General features: G+C 39.9%; 2 protein-coding genes across 5 annotated transcripts in view; one reads left to right on the forward strand and one right to left on the reverse strand.

Annotated features, from left to right (window-relative positions):
- LOC5503868 overlaps window positions 1–20,778 on the reverse strand; it is a 50,532-nt gene extending 29,754 nt beyond the window's left edge. The window contains exons 1-20 of one of the 2 annotated variants that reach the window (XM_032372080.2): window positions 20,418–20,778; window positions 17,841–17,897; window positions 15,863–15,960; window positions 15,700–15,777; window positions 15,490–15,555; window positions 14,753–14,890; window positions 13,822–14,076; window positions 13,570–13,662; window positions 13,072–13,161; window positions 12,671–12,698; window positions 12,552–12,583; window positions 12,378–12,467; window positions 11,939–12,058; window positions 11,523–11,615; window positions 11,230–11,259; window positions 11,099–11,153; window positions 6,389–6,430; window positions 5,852–5,902; window positions 4,918–5,124; window positions 3,367–3,567 (exon numbers count right to left, since the gene is read on the reverse strand). In XM_032372080.2, coding sequence (XP_032227971.2) covers window positions 3,367–3,567; window positions 4,918–5,124; window positions 5,852–5,902; window positions 6,389–6,430; window positions 11,099–11,153; window positions 11,230–11,259; window positions 11,523–11,615; window positions 11,939–12,058; window positions 12,378–12,467; window positions 12,552–12,583; window positions 12,671–12,698; window positions 13,072–13,161; window positions 13,570–13,662; window positions 13,822–14,076; window positions 14,753–14,890; window positions 15,490–15,555; window positions 15,700–15,777; window positions 15,863–15,960; window positions 17,841–17,897; window positions 20,418–20,442 — 1,849 coding nt within the window. In that variant the 5' untranslated portion in view covers window positions 20,443–20,778. The remainder of the gene's footprint in view (window positions 1–3,366; window positions 3,568–4,917; window positions 5,125–5,851; window positions 5,903–6,388; window positions 6,431–11,098; window positions 11,154–11,229; window positions 11,260–11,522; window positions 11,616–11,938; window positions 12,059–12,377; window positions 12,468–12,551; window positions 12,584–12,670; window positions 12,699–13,071; window positions 13,162–13,569; window positions 13,663–13,821; window positions 14,077–14,752; window positions 14,891–15,489; window positions 15,556–15,699; window positions 15,778–15,862; window positions 15,961–17,840; window positions 17,898–20,417) is intronic. The other variant, XM_001624763.3, reaches the window with a different exon arrangement.
- On the forward strand, window positions 6,440–10,586 carry LOC116611659. 3 transcript variants are annotated; one of them, XM_032372081.2, is made up of 4 exons: window positions 6,443–7,277; window positions 7,872–8,000; window positions 8,422–8,452; window positions 8,776–8,976. In XM_032372081.2, the coding sequence occupies exons 1-4, from the start codon at window positions 6,977–6,979 to the stop codon at window positions 8,948–8,950; spliced, it is 636 nt and encodes a 211-aa protein (XP_032227972.1). In that variant the 5' UTR covers window positions 6,443–6,976; the 3' UTR covers window positions 8,951–8,976. The 3 variants fall into 3 exon arrangements, 1 of the variants encoding a protein (XP_032227972.1); XR_007313665.1 differs by adding an exon at window positions 10,484–10,586 and having other exon boundaries at window positions 6,445–7,277; window positions 7,872–8,452; window positions 8,776–9,866; XR_007313666.1 differs by adding an exon at window positions 10,484–10,586 and having other exon boundaries at window positions 6,440–7,277; window positions 7,872–9,866.
- Window positions 20,779–20,851: the final 73 nt, after the last annotated feature.

A 20,851-nucleotide genomic window follows, 5' to 3' on the forward strand; every position in this document is an offset into this window, starting at 1 on the left:
GATTGTGTACAAAGGCCACAAGAAAAGACCCGTCTTAACACTACTTGGTAGTAAAAAAACAAAACACGGATTGTGTACAAAGGCCGCAAGAAAAGACCCGTCTTACCACTACTTGGTAGTGAATAGCAAAACACGGATTGTGTACAAATGCCGCAAGAATAGACCCGTCTTACCACTACTTGGTAGTGAATAACAAAACACGGATTGTGTACAAATGCCGCAAGAATAGACCCGTCTTACCACTACTTGGTAGTGAATAACAAAACACGGATTGTGTACAAAGGCCGCAAGAAAAGACCCGTCTTAACACTGCTTGGTAGTGAATAACAAAACACGGATTGTGTACAAAGGCCGCAAGAAAAGACCTGTCTTAACACTACTTGGTAGTAAAAAACAAAACACGGATTGTGTACAAAGGCCGCAAGAAAAGACCCGTCTTACCACTACTTGGTAGTAAAAAACAAAACACGGATTGTGTACAAAGGCCGCAAGAATAGACCCGTCTTACCACTGCTTGGTAGTAAAAAAACAAAACACGGATTGTGTACAAAGGCCGCAAGAAAAGACCCGTCTTACCACTACTTGGTAGTAAAAAACAAAACACGGATTGTGTACAAAGGCCGCAAGAATAGACCCGTCTAACCACTACTTGGTAGTGAATAGCAAAACACAGATTGTGTACGAAGGCCACAAGAAAAGACCCGTCTTACCACTACTTGGTAGTAAAAAACAAAACACGGATTGTGTACAAAGGCCGCAAGAAAAGACCCGTCTTACAACTACTTGGTAGTGAATAACAAAACACGGATTGTGTACAAAGGCCGCAAGAATAGACCCGTCTTACCACTACTTGGTAGTGAATAACAAAACACGGATTGTGTACAAAGGCCGCAAGAAAAGACCCGTCTTAACACTACTTGGTAGTAAAAAAACAAAACACGGATTGTGTACAAAGGCCGCAAGAAAAGACCCGTCTTACCACTACTTGGTAGTAAAAAACAAAACACGGATTGTGTACAAAGGCCGCAAGAATAGACCCGTCTAACCACTACTTGGTAGTGAATAGCAAAACACAGATTGTGTACGAAGGCCGCAAGAAAAGACCCGTCTTACCACTACTTGGTAGTAAAAAACAAAACACGGATTGTGTACAAAGGCCGCAAGAAAAGACCCGTCTTACAACTACTTGGTAGTGAATAACAAAACACGGATTGTGTACAAAGGCCGCAAGAATAGACCCGTCTTACCACTACTTGGTAGTGAATAACAAAACACGGATTGTGTACAAAGGCCGCAAGAAAAGACCCGTCTTAACACTACTTGGTAGTAAAAAACAAAACACGGATTGTGTACAAAGGCCGCAAGAAAAGACCCGTCTTACCACTACTTGGTAGTAAAAAACAAAACACGGATTGTGTACAAAGGCCGCAAGAATAGACCCGTCTTACCACTGCTTGGTAGTAAAAAAACAAAACACGGATTGTGTACAAAGGCCGCAAGAAAAGACCCGTCTTACCACTACTTGGTAGTAAAAAACAAAACACGGATTGTGTACAAAGGCCGCAAGAATAGACCCGTCTAACCACTACTTGGTAGTGAATAGCAAAACACAGATTGTGTACGAAGGCCACAAGAAAAGACCCGTCTTACCACTACTTGGTAGTAAAAAACAAAACACGGATTGTGTACAAAGGCCGCAAGAAAAGACCCGTCTTACAACTACTTGGTAGTGAATAACAAAACACGGATTGTGTACAAAGGCCGCAAGAATAGACCCGTCTTACCACTACTTGGTAGTGAATAACAAAACACGGATTGTGTACAAAGGCCGCAAGGAAAGACCCGTCTTAACACTACTTGGTAGTAAAAAAACAAAACACGGATTGTGTACAAAGGCCGCAAGAAAAGACCCGTCTTACCACTACTTGGTAGTAAAAAACAAAACACGGATTGTGTACAAAGGCCGCAAGAATAGACCCGTCTAACCACTACTTGGTAGTGAATAGCAAAACACAGATTGTGTACGAAGGCCGCAAGAAAAGACCCGTCTTACCACTACTTGGTAGTAAAAAACAAAACACGGATTGTGTACAAAGGCCGCAAGAAAAGACCCGTCTTACAACTACTTGGTAGTGAATAACAAAACACGGATTGTGTACAAAGGCCGCAAGAATAGACCCGTCTTACCACTACTTGGTAGTGAATAACAAAACACGGATTGTGTACAAAGGCCGCAAGAAAAGACCCGTCTTACCACTACTTGGTAGTGAATAACAAAACACGGATTGTGTACATAGGCCGCAAGAAAAGACCCGTCTTACCCCTACTTGGTAGTGAATAACAAAACACGGATTGTGTACAAAGGCCACAAGAAAAGACCCGTCTTACCACTACTTGGTAGTGAATAACAAAACACGGATTGTGTACAAAGGCCGCAAGAAAAGACCCGTCTTACCCCTACTTGGTAGTGAATAACAGAACACGGATTGTGTACAAAGGCCGCAAGAAAAGACCCGTCTTACCACTACTTGGTAGTGAATAACAAAACACGGATTGTGTACAAAGGCCGCAAGAATAGACCCGTCTTACCACTACTTGGTAGTAAAAAACAAAACACGGATTGTGTACAAAGGCCGCAAGAAAAGACCCGTCTAACCACTACTTGGTAGTGAATAACAAAACACGGATTGTGTACAAAGGCCGCAAGAATAGACCCGTCTTAACACTACTTGGTAGTGAATAACAAAACACGGATTGTGAACAAAGGCCGCAAGAAAAGACCCGTCTAACCACTACTTGGTAGTGAATAACAAAACAAGGATTGTTATCTCATTTACATAGGGATGGATATATCTTTTTAGGTGAAGAACCTTTTCGATCAGCTTTATGCCTAGTTATCAACAAGCCTCCATCAATTTTGAAACGTAAATGATAGATTAGTTTACGAATCCCTCTCGCCCCTATTCACTTCTTAAGTACACTATTCACCCCTGAAGTAAACTATTCACTCCTGAAGTACTCTATTTACTCCTGAAGTACACTATTCACCCCTGAAGTAAACTATTCACTCCTGAAGTACAATTTTAAAACTAGAAAAGTAATTAAATCGCCATCTCTTTTTCAAAAAGAAAATAATTTTAAAAAGCACATAAACGCTAGGTAGAAGCATGGAGTTAGAAACCTCCATAGTACAAGGCAATTTTGGCATACCGTGACGCCATAGTAGACCTAAAGCTCCGGATTCCTGTGGATGACCTCAGGGGAATGGATAGAGACCCCGGTTGACGCCATATCGAAAACCACAGAGAGCTCCCAAACCACAGGATACCCGAAAGATGCTTACTGATAAAAATAGCTGATACGCACCATTTGCAGCGCGACCAGACTTCATGACGTAGAACGACTCCCCCTTGTACTTCCACCCCTGCAGTGCCTTGGCCTTGTTGACGCAAGAGCGGATGACAGAGAGAGTGCCTGTCTCCAGTAAGTGGAGTTCCACGGCCCCCGGCACCGCGGTACGGGACACAAAGAACATGTACTCTAGGCGGTACTCGGTACTTGGCGGGTCTGGAATCAAACACACACTTATAAATACAGAGTTATAGTGATAGCGGTATAAGTACAACATGTACTCTAGGCGGTACTCGGTACTAGGCGGGTCTACAATCAAACACACACTTATAAATACAGAGTTATAGTGATAGCGGTATAAGTACAACATGTACTCTAGGCGGTACTCGGTACTTGGCGGGTCTGGAATCAAACACACACTTATAAATACAGTTATAGTGATAGCGGTATAAGTAGAACATGTACTCTAGGCGGTACTCGGTACTAGGCGGGTCTACAATCAAACACACACTTATAAATACAGAGTTATAGTGATAGCGGTATAAGTACAACATGTACTCTAGGCGGTACTCGGTACTTGGCGGGTCTGGAATCAAACACACACTTATAAATACAGTTATAGTGATAGCGGTATAAGTAGAACATGTACTCTAGGCGGTACTCGGTACTAGGCGGGTCTACAATCAAACACACACTTATAAATACAGAGTTATAGTGATAGCGGTATAAGTAGAACATGTACTCTAGGCGGTACTCGGTACTAGGCGGGTCTACAATCAAACACACACTTATAAATACAGAGTTATAGTGATAGCGGTATAAGTACAACATGTACTCTAGGCGGTACTCGGTACTAGGCGGGTCTTGAATCAAACACACACTTATAAATACAGAGTTATAGTGATAGCGGTATAAGTAGAACATGTACTCTAGGCGGCATTTGGTACTGAAAGGGTCCACCAAAGAACACAAATTCAGAGATTTTAAGTAGATCTGGGCGTACTCGGTACTGGTATATCTACCACCAAATTGTACTTATAATTCCAAAGTATAAAGAGATCGCGGTAGAACATGTACTCTACTTGATGTACCTGTTACATGTATATGTATTACAGGTTTTAACAGGTTAAAAGTCAAGGTTACGAATAGCGCCAAGCGCGCTAGTCACACCGTGCCTTCGCCTTCGCCCTCACCCGAAGAATGTCGATGAACCACTCTCTTGTTATTATTTACGTTTAAAAATACAGCCGTCTAGTTGCTAGAACACTTCAAGATAACCATCCACGAGTGAAGTCAGATACTTGATTGACGATATTTAATCGAATGTATCCCAATTACTCGCTTGAATAAGCCGATGGAAATGGATGCATTTGTGTGTGTCTTGTTATTACACAGGAGCGTAAAATGGCGGCGTGGTAGGCATACTATTAGGTCCCTACTTACACGGTTGTGCGTGTTGCAATTTCCCGTCAGCTGCACGTACCTGAGCTCGCATACATGTACTGGCGCCTTAGGTTCCTATTTACACGGTTGTGCGTGTCGCACTGTCCCGTCAGCTGCACGTACCTGAGCTCGCGGAGATGTACTGGCGCCAGTAAGGGGACCCGCTAGCCGTGTACACGTACAAGGGCGTGGTGAAGGGGCCGAGGGGCTTGAGGTAAGCGGTGAAGTTAAACTTGTCCACCCACTCGTTGGAGCCGTCCGACCTCTGTCGCCATAGACGGTAGTGGTTGTTATTGGTGTTGGCGGAGATGTACAGACTTATGGTGTCGTCTGGTAAAAGGGGGACACAATAATACAAGAGTATTAAGAGCAAGCTTCTATCTAAAGGTATTGGTTGTTATTGGTGTTGGCAGAGACGTACAGACTTATGGTGTCGTCTGGTAAAAGGGAGACACAATAATACAAGAGTATTAAGAGCAAGCTTCTATCTAAAGGTAGTGGTTGTTATTGGTGTTGGCGGAGACGTACGGACTTATGGTGTCGTCTGGTAAAAGGGGGACAAAATAATACAAGAGTATTAAGAGCAAGCTTCTATCTAAAGGTAGTGGTTGTTATTGTGTTGGCGGGGGCCTATGGACTGATTGTGTCATGTGGTAAAAAAGGTCACGGGTCGAGGCACGAGTATTAAGGACAGACGAAGAGAGTTGATGAGAGACATAATCAATGTAGTATTGTTGCTTCGAGGGTCATATTCAGGCAATACAGATTGGTTATGTAAAAAAGAGAATACCGTTGTACCGAATATCGTTGGATTGATGTCAACCAGCTATCATATAGAGTCTCTAATTATCAGCAGAAATACAGAAAATTAGTATGTTATTAATTACTGGATTCTGTGGTCAGATTATGACAGGTTAGCCGCGATTTGTGAAAGAAAAGAAAAAAACATCCAGAACGAAGTGTTAGCCAAAGATATCATTAGGTTGTTGGTGGTTAATAATTAGCAAACAAATTTAAAATTAACTTTTTTAACTATTTTTTTATATTTTTTTAATACCTGGCCCGTCTTTGAAATCAGGGGTCTTGACACGTTCTCTGTTTGACATTTCTACAAAATCAGCGGATAAAGTTAAATACTATGACCGTCTAACAAAAACCCTTATTCCGATCTCACTTCCTAAGTAACCTGACATTGCTAAAAAGGTTTGAACCGGGTGGTACTGAAACTACTCCCTAGCGCTGCTGGGTAGAGAGTCGGGACTGCACTTTACTTATAAAGGCTTCCGTTTTACGTTACGGAAGAAGATTGATGGACAGAAAAAAAAACAGGAAATATATAAAGATAATTAAAACTAATAACATGACAACATACGAGAAACTCGCAAGAAGAGGCCTCTGGCCTGCGCAACCTAGCTCCCAGGGTCTTATGGGTAATATTCAATATGGTGTCTCATCTTAAAAAAATTACCCAGAAGACCATCGGGGCGTGGTTGAGGCACGAGGTATTAGCTTTGTTTCCCTAATATAAAGTTTAGTGCTTCTGAATTGTTCGAGAGTTGTCACACTAGATTAAGCAGTATGTTGTATTACAAACCTTTGTCCGAGAAAGTCACTTCACGTCTAGGCGGTGTAGCAGCTGAAAAAAAAAAGAAAAGAAAAGAAAACCCCAAGTTATTATAGTGCTGCTGTATTGCGTATATATTTGTACTTAGATACATATTTTGTGCATATCAAAATATGCTGTTTTTCCCCGTTAATTTCCCGTTACAGCAAGTATACGGGCATTCGAAGCAAAAATGGTTCGAATTTTTAATCGGCGATTAAAGGAAACAATTGATTCTCCTTGCGTAGGTTGCTGTACTGCGTCCTTTAATTAAATAATGATAAAACAAAGCAACCTAAAATCTGTTTTTTCCTCGTTCAATTGATAACGCATTACCACATACAGGCGTACGGATGCTGAAGGCTAAAATCAAATCAAAAAAGCAATCAAAAGACAACGTTTGGCACGCCCGGAGTTTTTTGTATTGTGTCTTTTGATGAAAATATTAATCGATCAACCATTGTAGGAGTGCTGGCGTATCGGACTATTAAAAGCAAACCAAAACTGTGACTATCAACAGACAAACTTTTCCAACCAGACATCTGCTACAATCGATTGATCTTCAATACAAACATTATCATGGGAGTTATCGGTTTAGTTGCGAGAGTATTTTTCGTGCTACTTTTGGCTGGAAAAGTGTCTCAGGAAAGCTGCCCTGTTATCTCCGAGCAGGGCGTCGCGTTGCTGGGCTATACGTTTGAATCGTTCATTTCGAGTGAGTTCTGGGAGTGTTATCGGATGTGCCGCGATGAGATCCAATGCTGGAGCCTCAACTACCATCTGGAGTCTCGCCGCTGTGATCTTAACAGTGAAACCAGGGAAAGACAACCGTCAAAATCCGTGAGGAGAGACTCGATCGTTTATTTTGACGACAGAAAAGGTTTTTAGTATTTCTCTTTACCACATAACCTAAATTAAGGAAACAAATACATATAATACTTTTATATCATATAATGCTCGTTTGGAATCTAAAAATGCCGCCTATAAAAAGTCAAAAGATCAGTATATCTGTTAATGCCACAGTACTAGAGAGGATGCAAAATTACCGGCGGTTTACAGCATAGGAATAAAAAATCAACTAGGAGCTGCCTTTTTTGGCAATTTTTGCAATATATCTGTTTTACTTTTACTTTACTAAGGTTTGATATTTACTTAAATTTAAATAGTTAATTAATTCAAGCATCAATTTTCCGTTGTGTGTCTTTCTTCTTAGACAGAGTATATTGAAGATTAAATAGTGCACCATCGAGTGCATTATTGAGTATTGGATGTACCATAAAACACGGGGCTCTAAGGCTTTTTTGAGCGATTAAAGGGGGAGGGGGGGAGAAAGATTTAAGAAGAGAGCAGTAGGGTTCGTTCCAATAATCATATTTTCTCTCCAAGGGCTTCATGTTGCTGTAAAACAATGAACATACGATGAATAGAAACGCAAGGCTAAAATATGAATTTATTTGTATATTGCCGTCTGTAGCACACAATAAAGGAATTTTGCGCTCATGTAAAGACTTGGAAGTTCTCGCAGGCAGGCGGTCAGGGGAGTATTGGATTGACCCAGAAGCTAACAGAACACTGGTAAAAGAATACTGTTACTTTGACATCGGTGAGTTGAATAATCCCTTCTCGGGACAGGGAGTATTAGATCGACCAGGAAGCTAACAGAATACTGGTAAAAGCATCCTTTTACTTGACATCGGTGAGTTGAATAATCCCTTCTCGGGACGGGAGTATTAGATCGACCAGGAAGCTAACAGAATACTGGTAAAAGCATCCCTTGAACCTTTTGTCGTGCGAGCATTAGCGTGTATGTCAAACCAGGGGTATTCCTTTGTAGAGCTTTTTTTTATGGTTGCTACAAAAGCCCTCTCAGGCTTCTGACAACAAGTAAAGTGCTATAGCAGCAGGATTTGAAGTGGAGCCAAACACTCTATTGGCACCCAAGGTGTAACCGCTGTTAGAAAATATTGAGCCGATTTTGGGCGGGACAGGAGCAAATCGATTAACTCTTTATGGTACTCTTTCAGCAGGGTACGGCAGTTGCGAGAACATCACCAGGTACAGCGCGTGTAAATCCCCTCATTTTTGTTCATCCTAAGGATTTTTTTTAGATATTGGTTTTGTTAACAGTTATTTGGCCAAATTAACGGAACCAGATGCTGTTCGATCTGTAGTTTGAAAGGGTGCGCTACTTACGCGACCCTCTTTAAGGTTGTGCAGTTAAACGCAAATAAAATTCTATTTTTATTCAAAATTCTTATTTCATGTTATTTTTTGCAATTATAAAGACTCGGGGTATTTGTATTCTCGCCATAAAAACAGCATCTGTCTCTGGCACTTCTACATGTTCCTTAAATGTTATTTTTGCACCTTTTCCGCAGTAAAGTTGATGGTGCGTATGTTCTGGATATCAATGGTGACCGCGTCGAGGTCTGGTGCCAAATGACGAACTTGACGGGTTGTGACCCGGGCAAGTGGACTCTGGCCGCAAAGGTTGACGGAAAAAAGGCAAGGATCAGTGTTTCACGAGAGTGGTTTCTAGTACTGAAGAATTAACAAAGCAGTGCAATGCACAGGCAAAATACAAAATAAGAAAAGCATAGGAAACCAAGGACAGAAGTAACATAATTTGATAGGCGACTCCTGGCTTTTTTGGGGCTGAATTTACAAAAAAACAGAGTAAAAACAGATACCTCCCCCTAGCCTGTAGTGCAGGCGTTTGCCTATTTACCCGGTGATTTTATAGCGAGCTTTTATTTGGCTAAAGAGTAGTTGCATCACCTTGGTTGGATACATATCTTCAAGACCATTTATCCCTTAGACTGATTATCTTTATCTTGTTGTGTTTATTTTGCATTTACGAATTGTTTGGGTTGTGGGTACTTCTCAAAGTCGGTACACGCCGGTTGAGGGGTCAATGTGTTAAACTAAAAATTTCTCACTAATTTCGCGGATTTCACATTGTTTGTTCATACGAATAGGTCTTCAAAGCGCCCTTTTGTTTTCCCGGCAAATGGCGTTGTTATCTCCCACGTGAAAAACGAAACGAACGCAGACGCGGAAATCGGCTTTGCTGCTTTAAATTTCCCATTCTCCATTCATTTTATTAAAAATCTTTTGTCTGCTTAAATATCTTTTAACTGTATGACAATAAATATCAGTCTGCCCTGAAGAAGTCGTATGAAAGACGAAAATTTGGCAGAATCGAATACCAGTTTTTGGTGTATTACAATAAATATCAAATGAAATGTTCTGCCTTTGGGTAGGTCACTTGGCTCTCCACCGGTTGTTCCTCAGTACTAACGCATCTTTTTATGTCAGCAAACCTTCCTATATGACTCCACCTACTGGACTGACAAGAATGGCTATAACTATGAAGGCGGCAAGGCGCTAGATGACGAACAGGAGACCAAGCTCCCAACGTTCTGGGCCACGCCCATGAAGCACGTGTGCATTGGCATGAGGAATGTAAGTACAGTGTGTATGTAAATGTAAAATCCGTTTTTGTAGAGCGTTTATCGCGAAGTCTACAAGCGCTTCACAAGCGACTGACATTTAAGTGGTGTACACTGGCGACATAACGACATAATGAGGGAAAAATACATGTTTTTCTTTTCTCGTTTTGCCCATGTTTTTTTTTTTCGATGTTATGTTATTGTGACGGATGTACACGCTTGAACCTAAGAATAAAATACGGCGCGCGCCTATGTTATGTCACAAGTGTACTCCACGCTTTACTTGTCAGTATATAGAGACAGACTGCTTCCTACAGTCTACAATCACGAGTATAAGGAAGTGTACAGGCACCGCTACGGACCCTAATACAAGTTAATGACGTGCTGTGATGTCACGGGACACCAGGTTTAACGGTCTTACCTGACAAGACGTGGGATTCCCAATGTAAATAGGCATACATTTTAAACTCAAAAACGTTAGCCTAGCAGGATCGTCTATAATGCTATAATAGGTATTTAGACAACTAGGATAACAATCAATAGAATATATTAGTGGTCTGCTCAGAACAGCTTTCCTATTTATCCTACTTTCTCGTAAATCAAAACTAAATAAAGCATAATCTTTACTCCCCAGTCGTCTGGAGGTACGGTGGAATGGCTGCAGCTGACCGTGCGAGAGCTCACTACACTTTACGAAGTCTTTTCGACCAACAACCATCATCCCACCAATATTCCCCTCTCAAAATGGCTTGGCCTGGTTGGGCCGTCCTCGGGGGTACTACAGAAAAACTGCAACCGCCAGGGATTTAATGCGGAATCCGGGGAAGACAGGGCTGGTGCTCGGATTGGGGTCGTAGCAAATAATGAGGCCGATTGCAATAGCTGTGATTCGTTTATCGGGATAGGCACAAAACAAAATCCTTCGTTCTCGCGCGGTTTTTCTTGTGGAAATGAATGTTTTTACGGACCGTGTAAGGATGTCCTTGGAAGATTGTTTGATAAATATCAGCAGAGAACCTTTGGGTTTGTACTGATCAAGTCTACGTCTGCCTAGTGCTCGTGAATGTCAAAACACTGGAATTGCTTTGTATTGATACCTGCTTTTTGCCAGTATTTATGTTTATAATATCGTTTTCAAATATATATTAAAATACGAAAAATTAGTCATAAAATGTAAACAATCTAGAGCGGCGAAAAAAACATAATAAGAATTTTGTTCCAGTGAAGTATTTGTGGAGTGAAATCGTACCGAGAGCTTGCTGTTGTCTGGGGATGGCGGCTTGTTGGACTTCTTCCCCCACAGCCTGAAATTAACCGCATACAAGGAACCTCGGTCAAAAAGGAAAAAACACTTTAACAGTATCAAAATGCAACATCTACCTTTCTATTGTTTTCTTGATTTTGAAGTTGCTGTTGAGGAAAAATATTGCTCTAGTAATAAATTTCAGCATTTGAATGAGAACACTGTTGCCCAAAATATAATGACTCCAAAGGAAATTTATCAAGAAAAGGCGCCTTTACTTAAATCGAGGAAATTGTTTTAAGAGTCTCTTTAAGCCGACCTGAAAGAGTTCATCAATATACGCCCCCCCGCCCCCCATAGAGAGAGGGTACTTATCAATATACGGTATATTGGTGTACTAGTCCCGTGTGTGCCCTGTAACATTTCTTACCTTGCTCAGGTTCTCCACCATGTTTACAAGTCGTTCTTTCTCGGCTTGCTCCGCCTCCAATTTGGAGCCGTACTGAGAAAGGAGATCTTGTACCTAAAGCAGCAACCAAAACATACTCAACACGATCGTGACACACTCCTATGCATGTTAGCAATGAAATGGAACATGCATTTATGGTTATTATTACACATCTACATTGTCACTAGGGATTAAACACATATAGTCTCTAAACATGTACAGTGGCACCAAGACCGCAGCAAAAACATTTGTTGTTTATATTTGATGAAGTTAGATAGGATTTTCTACCAGTTGCCCCTGCTGATTATGAAATGTGTACCCATTGTAGTGCTATATGTCATTTGCCAATATGTGTGTGTAATTATTCTTGCCAAATATTCCACCAAATGTTGTCTAACCTTGACGACTTCTTTCTGGTGTTCGTGCTGGAGACGCTCCTCTTTGCTTTTCCACTTCTGGTTCATTCGCCTCAGCTCCCTCTGCATTTCTTCTTGCGATTGGACACGGACCTGTTGTAGCTGTTGGAGTAAAATTATTAAGAATAGAAACACAACAACGCAAGAGATAAAGCTTTTATTATCTCATTTTGAATTCAGTGGCATTTCCTCTCTGGCAGATTTCCCCTGGAGTCAGGATTTGTGACAAAACTGTGACGAACCTATAAATCCCAATAAAAATACAAGAAACACTTTTCAGAAAAGCAAATATATCAAATTTAAATCACTGTCAATTCATCCTGCAATAGATACGGCTCTATTCTATCTCTGAATCCTTAAAAAATCTGTACAAATGATAATGTTTTTCAAGGAAGCCTAGTTTTCAGAGGAAGCCTAGTACCTGGTTTTCAAATTCTTCTCTGACCATCTCAGCGATCTCCTCTTTGTTGTTTGGTTGGAACTTAGGAGGAGCATCTAGTTCATCCTCGTCCTATATCACAACAGTTACTGTCAGAATTAGGCGGTGTGTTTGGATGTACGATAATTAACAAAAACACATTAAAGCACACTCTACCTTGATGTTTCCGATCATGGAAGGCCGTGAATCTGAATACAAACGATACAGTAATATAATTGAGGCAGTACATTACAATGCACTGTTAAACAGATGAGAAGAAATTTGAGAGAACTTACTCATTTTGTACTCCAAGTCTGCCAGAGCCTATATCAAAATAAAAACGACAACCTTAATCCCATTGACAAATGTTATATTATGTTTTATTCCAACGCCACTTGTTAATCGCCTTGATTGGTCAAGGGTCCATGTTGGCATGCATGTTCCCCAAACTAGATTGTAATTTATCAAACATTTTCATTGTTGTGTAAAAAAAACAGATCTCATTTTATTTGTGCGTCTGTCCTTTAACAGATGGACAAAAGGCGTCACAGCATGTCATGAACAACAGTCACGCAACTCGACTGCGCCTTGTTGCGTACTTTTTTGTTCATGACACTGTGACGTCATCTGTGCATCTATCAGGTTCTGACCCACACAAAAATGAGGTCTATTTGTTAAATATCATCTATGAACTAACCTGAGTAAGCGCTTTCTTCTCTTGTTGGTTTTGGGTGCTCATGTTCTGAATCTCCCGTTGCAGTGACTGCCTTAGTGACATGAGCTCTCTCTAAACGTGACAATTCATAACAACGTAAACAGCAGTTCATCAGCTCTAACATCACAATTTAACAAACGAATGGTTGCTATTCAAAACAATTAACCTGTCATTCAGATAAAAAATAATATAACGTAACCAAGCTTATAAAAACACACCGCAATCCATCTAATTAATAGTCATCACCTTTCTGTAACTACCTTACAGTAACTGGTAATATCACTATAACTATTATCAACAAGTTCATTACAAACACCTAATGCCTCCATGTAACTACCAATGATAACATCTCCCATCATCAACTTGATCACAAACACCTTTCTGTGGTTTGCACTGGTAGCATCATACTAATCCTAATCTTTATCACCAACACAACACCTTCCTGTAACTACCACTACCGCATCATCATCATCTTCTCACCCTGTGATTCTCATCTTCTTGCATCTTCCATTGCTCATATTTGGACTCTAGCTCCTTCACCTTTTGATCGTCATTTGAAAACTGATTTCTATCCTGCAAAATCAGACAGAAATTAGGGTCAGATCGTGTCATTTTAGTAAGTCAATTTTTGGCTAAGTACAGTAAAATAAAACTTGTGCTACTGCTTGAAGTTTCTTTGAAAGTTGAGCCTCTAATTACCAACTAGCTAGCGAAGTACTCGGGTTACTATACCTTTGCATACTGCATTTCTCTTGCATTCCTCTCATTCATAAGGTCTCTCTCTGTTGCATATAGTCTGTCCTTGATCTGCTTCACTTCCTCAATCAAGGCAGCTTTCTCGGCCTCAGCTGTCTCATTCTCTGCTGGTTTGGAGGTCACAGTCATGGGCTTAACTGACCCATTTGCTATGGGGTGATCATCATGGCGCCGTGATAAATGGGCTAACAGATACTCCTGGCTCACAAAAGCTTTGGCGCAGTACGGACACTGAAGACAAATACAAGATAAAACAATATAAAGCATGAGATATATGGAAATATTTCAGGTAGAACATGATAAATGAGTTGTTGAAGGCTCCTGGCTAACAAAAATTAAACACAGTATGGACACTGAATAGAAATAAAAGACAACAAAATAAAGCATAGAGAGATAAATGTTACAGCTGTACAGAACCAGATAGCTCAGAGGTACAGTATAGCCTGTGCACAAAGTCCAGGCCCGTACCCAGGAGGGTGCAGGGGGTGCGAATGCACCCCCCACACACACAACGGCAGAAGGTCCACTTTTGGTTCTCAATAGACTTGCTATTTGTAGACAAAACTACAAAGCATAAGCTAGATCACTCTGGTATGTAGCCAAATCCAATAATAAACGTCCAGTGGAGATACTGCAAACGCATAAAAAAATCTCTTTTTGTTTTTTGGGGGTGGTCAGATTTTTATCTGAGAACTCACCCCCCCCCCCCCCCCACCCCGGGAAAATCTAGATTCGCACGGATTTTGCACACCCCCCCAGAAAAATCCTGGGTACTGGCCTGAAGTCAACACAAATGGACACTTGTCAATACAATTTGTCAATGAAATGCAATTTGCCTGTTTTGTTTTGCCAGAGATTGGTAAAGATTCTTTACCTTTAACAACCTGGTGGTGCACGTGGACCTCACCTTGTGGATGCCACTAGCCCCAGCCCGCATCATGAGCTGATACTCCGCTATCCACTTTTTCAACCTTTTAATCTCCTTCTTTTGCTTGCTGTGAAGCTCAGATTTGTGATCCAGTTCCTTGCGCACTTGCTCAGCACTCTGAGTTTTTGAAGAAAAGAAGAACATATAAAGGATAGAGGAAACACCTTAAAGAGTAAGTTTCCAATTTTTCACTTGGAGGCAAAATGAATGATCATTTCCAAAAAGAATTTCTTAAAAACTACTAAACTATCAAATTCAACGGAAAAAAAATACAGCTACTGTAGCTCTTCTTCTCACCACCAGGGCACTTGCTAGCGATTAGCTGTGAACTAGAGAGGATCTTGAAAGATCAGCTCTGTATCTAGTCTCGCTACAATCTAACATACTCTTAGTTCCAGTACCAAAACACAATTTATGGTAGAGGGTCCATGCTATTGACAACTTAAAATGGAAAGATAGAGCACCATTTTTTAGATTCCTTCATTTTGCTTATTATAAAGTGCTATGAAACAAAGATCCTATATCAAACATCATAGCCTTTTGAAATTTTTCTTTTGAACAAAGCAGCAGCAAGCATAATTGGCAGACAAGCAAAAGTAGGCGGTGGAGATTGATAGCCAATGCTCAGTGGAAAATAGCTGGCACTTTCGCCGGCCGCCGGGGCATAATGAAACCCCTGCTTGGTAGGGTGTTACTTTTACAAATGACCTCCTTACCTGCATAGTTTCTTGTACTTTAGTCATCTCTATCTCCAGGCTGGTTTGCAAACACTCTTGGCAGTGCTATGAGCCACAGATAAAATTATCAGCTGGTCTTCAGAAACATTACACATTGTCATCGTCATCATCATGAACATCTTGTCATATTTTTCATTTCCATCACCATAATCACAATCATCACCATCATTGTCATTATTGCAATCTTACCAGTAGGTACTCAATGATAAGTTGTGCAAGGCGGAACAGCTTCAGGAAGTGGGGGCCAAATTGCATGCTCTGCATACCCTACAAATTAACAATCACAAAATGTCTGTCATATCACAAATACAGTGGCCTTATATCTTTCACAATACAATACCAAATAATTTACCATTTCAGTCTCTAGGTTACAGTAGGTTATGTGCAGAATATTGTCCTGTAACATCTTCATGTCCATGTCCCGCACCAGCCGATCCATGTCAACTGAAGCTGGAATACCAAAAACAGAAAGATTCAAAAGATAAAAAATGGATCAAATTAATATGAACAAGTCTGGGTAATCAAAAAAGGCTTTAGGCAGTGAGGAGGAATAGTCCTGTACAGGAACAAAAATGATCCCAGGATCTGGAACGATCCCAGGACCTGAATTGATCCCAAAAAGTACCCTAACTGATCCCCGGACCCGAAACAATACCAACGGGTCCTGTAAGTCAACCCCAAGAAATTACGGTAATGGAATAAGGGAAAGCAGAAAAAATCACTTGCAATTCTTAAAGCATAATGAAGGGTTAACAGCGACTCTACTAAACAACGTAACTTTAAAAACTTTTAAATTCCATACTTCTATTAATATTAAATTGCCCCGCGGTAAACCCATAAACAGAGTCCAAAACAAATACACAACTTTTAATTGTCACTGAAAAGAATACAACATAAACATAGCACAGCTTTGCTCAGAACAATCAAACTTTTGACCTTCAATTCACACTCTAAACATTTGCAGTTCCGGCGCATGACTCTAACACTATAAATCTCATTTCCGGTAAACATCACCCCTAAAAATCTATATTCATTTGACAACCAAACATGTATTTCACCAGGAAATCCATGTACACATGAGCGAATATTTACACATTTTAGGCAGCAAATTTGGCCGACAAGATGGAATGACAAAAGCACACTGAGTAATGCACTCCAACAACCCTTAAATATTAAGAGATGTGGCTTTTGTTGAAAGCAATATTATGTGTCAATATGTGAGTTTTGAATTTCCTCATTTAGTCATGCGTACAACGGTGCATGATCTCGCTTCCTACGGAAAGTAGCATGTCTTATCTATGTAGACTTTATTTTATGGCTTGTTATGTATAAATGATTTATTCACGCTTGGTTCTTCAAATTACTATCATATAAATTGTTATTTTACCCAAATTTCTGACTCAAGCACTGTATTTCCCACGCAGTCAGAAATTAAAATCTTTAATACTACTGTAACTATGGTTATTGTTTAAATTTCCTTATAGTAACACAAATAACGCTAATTAAATAGTTTCATCCACACTCCTTCCTTCCACACTCCTTCTGTTTGTCCATTACTGCAATTCCTTGGGGTTCATTTTGGGGACTCCTGGGGATCGATACAGGTCCCAGGATCAGTTGGGGGACTTTTGTGGATCGTTTTGCGTCCTGGAATCATTTCGGGTCCTGTACAGTCCCTCTAATTGTTGGCTTTGAGAGGATTTTGAGACCCAGTATATATCACGCCCAGAACGACAGACACAGAAGTTTAGCGATTTAACAGACAATTTTGTCTTTGGTTTTTCTTCTTTTTTTTTTTGTAAGTGGGCCTCTCACTTCTAGCAGCTCTGTCATCCAACTCCCTATGAACCACCCATACCCAGGATTCTTCTTGGGGGGGATGGGGTGCAAAATCTGAAAAAAATGGACCGGGGGGGGGGGGGGGGGGGGGAAAGGGGGAGTTCTCTGATAAAAATCTGATCCACCCGAAAAAACAAAAAGGATTTTTTTAATGCCTTTGCAGTATCTCCACGGGACCTTTTGTCGGATTTGACTACATACCAGAATGATCTAGCTTATGCTTTAAAGTTTTGTCTACAAATAGCATGTCCATTGGAAACCGAAAGTGGACCTTCGGCCAATGAGGGGAGGGGGTGCGCGGCATGACCACCTACATGTAGGTTGGACATGTGACACCAAAACTACACTGACACTGTAATATTAACAGTTCCAATCAAGTCCCCACCCCTCCCCCTGTTGTATTCCAATTAGAGAATGACATTTTCAACTAATCTTAAGTGAATCACCACCCCTGCATGCATTATTATTCTCAACTAATAACCAGGCCTTACCAAGCTTGCGCCAGTCAACAGGTTGGCTACGTGGACCAAAGGAGAAATTCATAACCCCTGTAGACAAACAAAAAAAACCTTTGGTTACAAAGTGAGAAACAACAATTATTGAAAGCTGATCTCCCTAATATCATGTGTCAGATCCAATACAATTACTGTATTTCAAATAAAGTTGCACTCCATAGCACTAGCAGGCCTAGAATTATCAGGGGGCATGATACAGAAACATTAAGAAAACAATGGGGGCACGGCCACCCCCTACTGGTCATTTCCTTATAATTTTTGAAAATATTTGGGGGCATGTGCCCCCAGTGCCCACCCCCTGCTACGGCCCTGCACTCTTATAACCAGTGTGGTGTAACCTGCAAGGCATAGTGAGCAACATATAAATGGCTAAATAGTGACCATGTTGATGTTTGGGTTAGACTGAGGTAAGGTGCAAAGCTAGGCGTGGCCACAAGGTGCGTAAACACCCCTTTTAGATGATAAACAGTGGTGTTTCTATTGGAACAATAACCAGATTTTTAAAAAAAATTTTTATCAAATCTATTTGCAACTCTTCTTAGAAAGTCCTCGGCAAAACAAGCACCATGCAGATGTTTAGATGGTACAGTTTTCCAAACTTGGATTTATTTCAATAATGCTTAAAGAAGGACCTGCAGTATTAAAGGCGTGCGCCTGGTCTAAGTCGTCATTCCCACTAGACTTTGTCGAGAGCAGAGCTCCATAAAAAGAAACAAAAGAGATATAATCAAGTTCAAAATAATGTCATAAACACCAATGGTGCAAAGACAATTATATTTTCCATCTTCTCTGGTGACTGGACAGATAAGAAAAAGAGAATGGAGCGATTTTGAAGCAAATAAGTCTTCAGGTTTCCTTATTTTCAGGTGCGCGCTGACTAATATCGTCATTTTGAATTATATTTTCAATCACAATTTTTGTCGTTGTTGCCATAGAAAACTGCTTCCAATAAGCTTGCCGTTATTGCATTGTGTTTAAAGAACATTATTTTAAACTTCGAAATTATCAAAGTTAATCTACGGCTCTGCTTTTTCAATATTTACGGAGATCTGCACTTAACGTGGACTAGCGAGAATGATGACATGGACCATTGCTAATTAATTTAATACTACACATGAAGTAACATTAGTTGCAACAAATAGATTTAAAGTGCCATTTAAATAGGTGAATATCACCAAATTTTCTCAAAAATAATAGCATTCTTAGTTAAAGCGTGTGTTTTTTTTATGAGTCAAGCACATTTAAATTCTGGTAAATTCTGAATATGGTTAAATTGAGTGTTTTACAAGAGAGCCGATATTAACAAGCACGTCTAAATGCATTATGAATATATAACAAGCACGTCTAAATGCATTATGAATATATAACAAGCACGTCTAAATGCATTATGAATATATAACAAGCACGTCTAAATGCATTATGAATATATAACAAGCACGTCTAAATGCATTATGAATATATAACAAGCACGTCTAAATGCATTATGAATATATAACAAGCACGTCTAAATGCATTATGAATATATAACAAGCACGTCTAAATGCATTATGAATATATAACAAGCACGTCTAAATGCATTATAAATATATAACAAGCACGTCTAAATGCATTATGAATATATAACAAGCACGTCTAAATGCATTATGAATATATAACAAGCACGTCTAAATGCATTATGAATATATAACAAGCACGTCTAAATGCATTATGAATATATAACAAGCACGTCTAAATGCATTATGAATATATAACAAGCACGTCTAAATGCATTATAAATATATAACAAGCACGTCTAAATGCATTATGAATATATAACATGCACGTCTAAATGCATTATGAATATATAACAAGCACGTCTAAATGCATTATGAATATATAACCAGCAAACACCGACGTCTTAGCCTTTTGAGTATTCCTTTTATAAATGTTACATAAAAAGGTTACTTCTAATAACTTTGCAGTAGAGTTGATATATTTCATTAACCAAAAACTTATAGTCTATTTTTATTAACTAAAATCATTGTCTAGATTAGTTCAAACAGAAAAAGAGCATAATTTTAAAAATATGATGGCACGAAAATAAGAACGCTTCTAAACTGAAAATCACTTTGTTAAATTTAGGGTCTCTACCACTTGTTGATCGACTGGGCTGACATGTTTGAAACATTTTCCAGTGTAAGAAGAATTAATTCATATTTTTTAAGTGAAATGTATTTATTAAATCCCTGCAGGGAATGCGTATATGAACTAACGATAACTAACGTTAAACATAAAACTCTCTATAAAATTTACAAGTTGTTACTTGCTTGAACGAAACAGGTCCCCCATTTTAGTGCAAATAAGCTGCTCAAAGCACGACCAACATTACTATTAACGACTTTGTAAGGCTGTATAAATTCTGCTTAGTTTTAAACGATCTATTACCAGCAAAACTTGTCAAAAATAGACAAAGATAAGTTAGAAAACCAAGATGACCTCTCGTCTGGAACTTTCTCCAAAAGATAACAACAACAATCAAGAACGTTGGAGTGAGAAAACAAAGTCACGTCTCACCGTTTTTCTGCGATTCCAAGTGCATCTACAATCTGGTAGTTATTTCAGCTTTTTGAATAGGGGTTCTGGACGACACAAACGTGTAATCATCAAAAGCCGATATTCCAAACGACTAGAGCAAACGCAAGGTGCGAAGCAGTCGAAAGAGCATTCAAATTACGCGCTGTTTGTATTCAAATATTTTGTGCTAAAACCCTTAATATCCTGGAGAAAACGCAAGCACCATTATTTGTTGGGTCGTGTGACACTCGTTGTGTGATACTTCAAGTTTTGTGGCTGGCTGGGTTACGGAGATACCGATAAAACATGCAGCGCCTCCGAAACAAAATGATTACAACGACAGGAACGCTACTTGTAGCTTACTAGACCCAGCCTCCCAAGGTTTGCGCCACCGGAAGTGAGGCCTCGGTTGTTGCTATGCGAGTCTTGGGAGA

Source organism: Nematostella vectensis, chromosome 9 (assembly GCF_932526225.1).
Source record: "Nematostella vectensis chromosome 9, jaNemVect1.1, whole genome shotgun sequence".
Taxonomy (NCBI): Eukaryota; Metazoa; Cnidaria; class Anthozoa; order Actiniaria; family Edwardsiidae; genus Nematostella; species Nematostella vectensis.